The 1,464-nt window shown below is 32.5% G+C and overlaps 1 protein-coding gene across 1 annotated transcript; it reads right to left on the bottom strand.

The window, feature by feature from the left end:
* Positions 1-519: 519 nt before the first annotated feature.
* Positions 520-1,186, bottom strand: LOC130725932 (cell wall / vacuolar inhibitor of fructosidase 1-like). The gene has a single exon (XM_057577125.1). The coding sequence runs from the start codon at positions 1,121-1,123 to the stop codon at positions 587-589; it is 537 nt and encodes a 178-aa protein (XP_057433108.1). The 5' UTR covers positions 1,124-1,186; the 3' UTR covers positions 520-586.
* Between the last annotated feature and the right edge of the window lie 278 nt (positions 1,187-1,464).

Below are 1,464 nucleotides of genomic sequence, written 5' to 3'. Positions count from 1 at the left end.
ACACTTTCAGCCCATTACATTACATATTTGGATTATATGAATTATGTCATTATTGAATGTTATGTTCTTTCAAAATATTGAATTTTTCTATATTTTTTTTTATAATTTTTCACGTTTTTAAAATAATTTTCGTGCATATTTTCAAATAATATTTTTTATTTCAAATCCGATCATCCGAACTGAACATGTTTTATTGGTTCAGACATTTAAACACCCTAAATCCGAACCGATCTGGTCCGATTACACCCCTAACTATAACTGCAATTTCACACATTGATCTCTCGTATTTGTTTGAACTCATTCATCGAAAGCTTAACCTTAATTATGCACTGGCCGTTTGACCTTCACCACACTCATATCAAAATTACCATATTAAGTTAGTAATTTTTTAAGTATATTTATATTTGCATAAATATAAATATTTTAAAAATAAAAGAATGAGATTTTTGAACTGAACCTTTGTTTATAAATTTTAAGAACCTTTTATTTAAAATGTCATAAAAATAAAATGCTTAAGGATGATAATTACACTTTTTATTGGATAGACAATATCAAGATAACACTCATCTATTAGATTCTTAACTACTTAAAGCAAATTTCTGATAATAGCCCTTGCCACCTCTGTTGCAATATGCATACCATTATTCTCACTTGTGAGCGGTGATTTCCCAGAAGAGAAACCGCTCTCACAAGTATTGGCCTCAACACCAGCATCAGCAACCCCATCTTCAGCAAACTTGGGATTTCCAGTCTTCAAAGCTTGAGTGGCTTGCGGGATATCAGCTTTCAAAATTGCATTGTATCTGCCCTGACATGAGTTCAATGCTGGCTTATCTCCACCACCCTTAAGAAGTTGACTGATTTTGTTTAACACACCATTTGTTTTGGCTTGGATTACATCCACCATGATTAGTGCCAAGCCTGTGACATCTGCACTAGAGCTTCGAGGGTCTGCTTGAAGGAATTGAAGGCAGGCACTAGGATAAGGTGTATTCTTGCAGGTTTTCGCTACAAGTTGTGCATCGCTTGGTTGCAAAACTCTGCAGTGACCAATTGACATTGAAATTGTAGCTACAACAATAAAAATGTTGCAAATAAGAGATAGACTCTTCAAATTCTCCATCTTTTAGAAACTATGGATAGAAACCTTGAAAGTCAAAGAGAGTGAGAATGTGATGAATTGAAAGGTGAGGAGAAAACTAAACGTGGTCTTGCATTTTATAAGTTAGAAAGTCAGACTAATTTCTTTTCATTAATTACATCATTAATTGATATTTATTGCTAGCTGACGTTACTACTACAATTTATCCTTATCCGACTCAGCACCTACATGGCAAAAATAACCCTAATTTTTGTAAAAATGAAAAATATTTTTTTTGGTAAAATAATTTATTTTAAATATTATTTTAAAAAAATGACGGGGAAGAGAGCTCACTTGGTGAGATAAGGAAAATGAAGTGATTT

This window comes from Lotus japonicus, chromosome 6 (genome assembly GCF_012489685.1).
Source record: "Lotus japonicus ecotype B-129 chromosome 6, LjGifu_v1.2".
Classification (NCBI taxonomy): Eukaryota; Viridiplantae; Streptophyta; class Magnoliopsida; order Fabales; family Fabaceae; genus Lotus; species Lotus japonicus.
The sequence above is the reverse complement of the archived record's forward strand: the minus strand, read 5'-3'. Positions and strand labels throughout refer to the sequence as shown.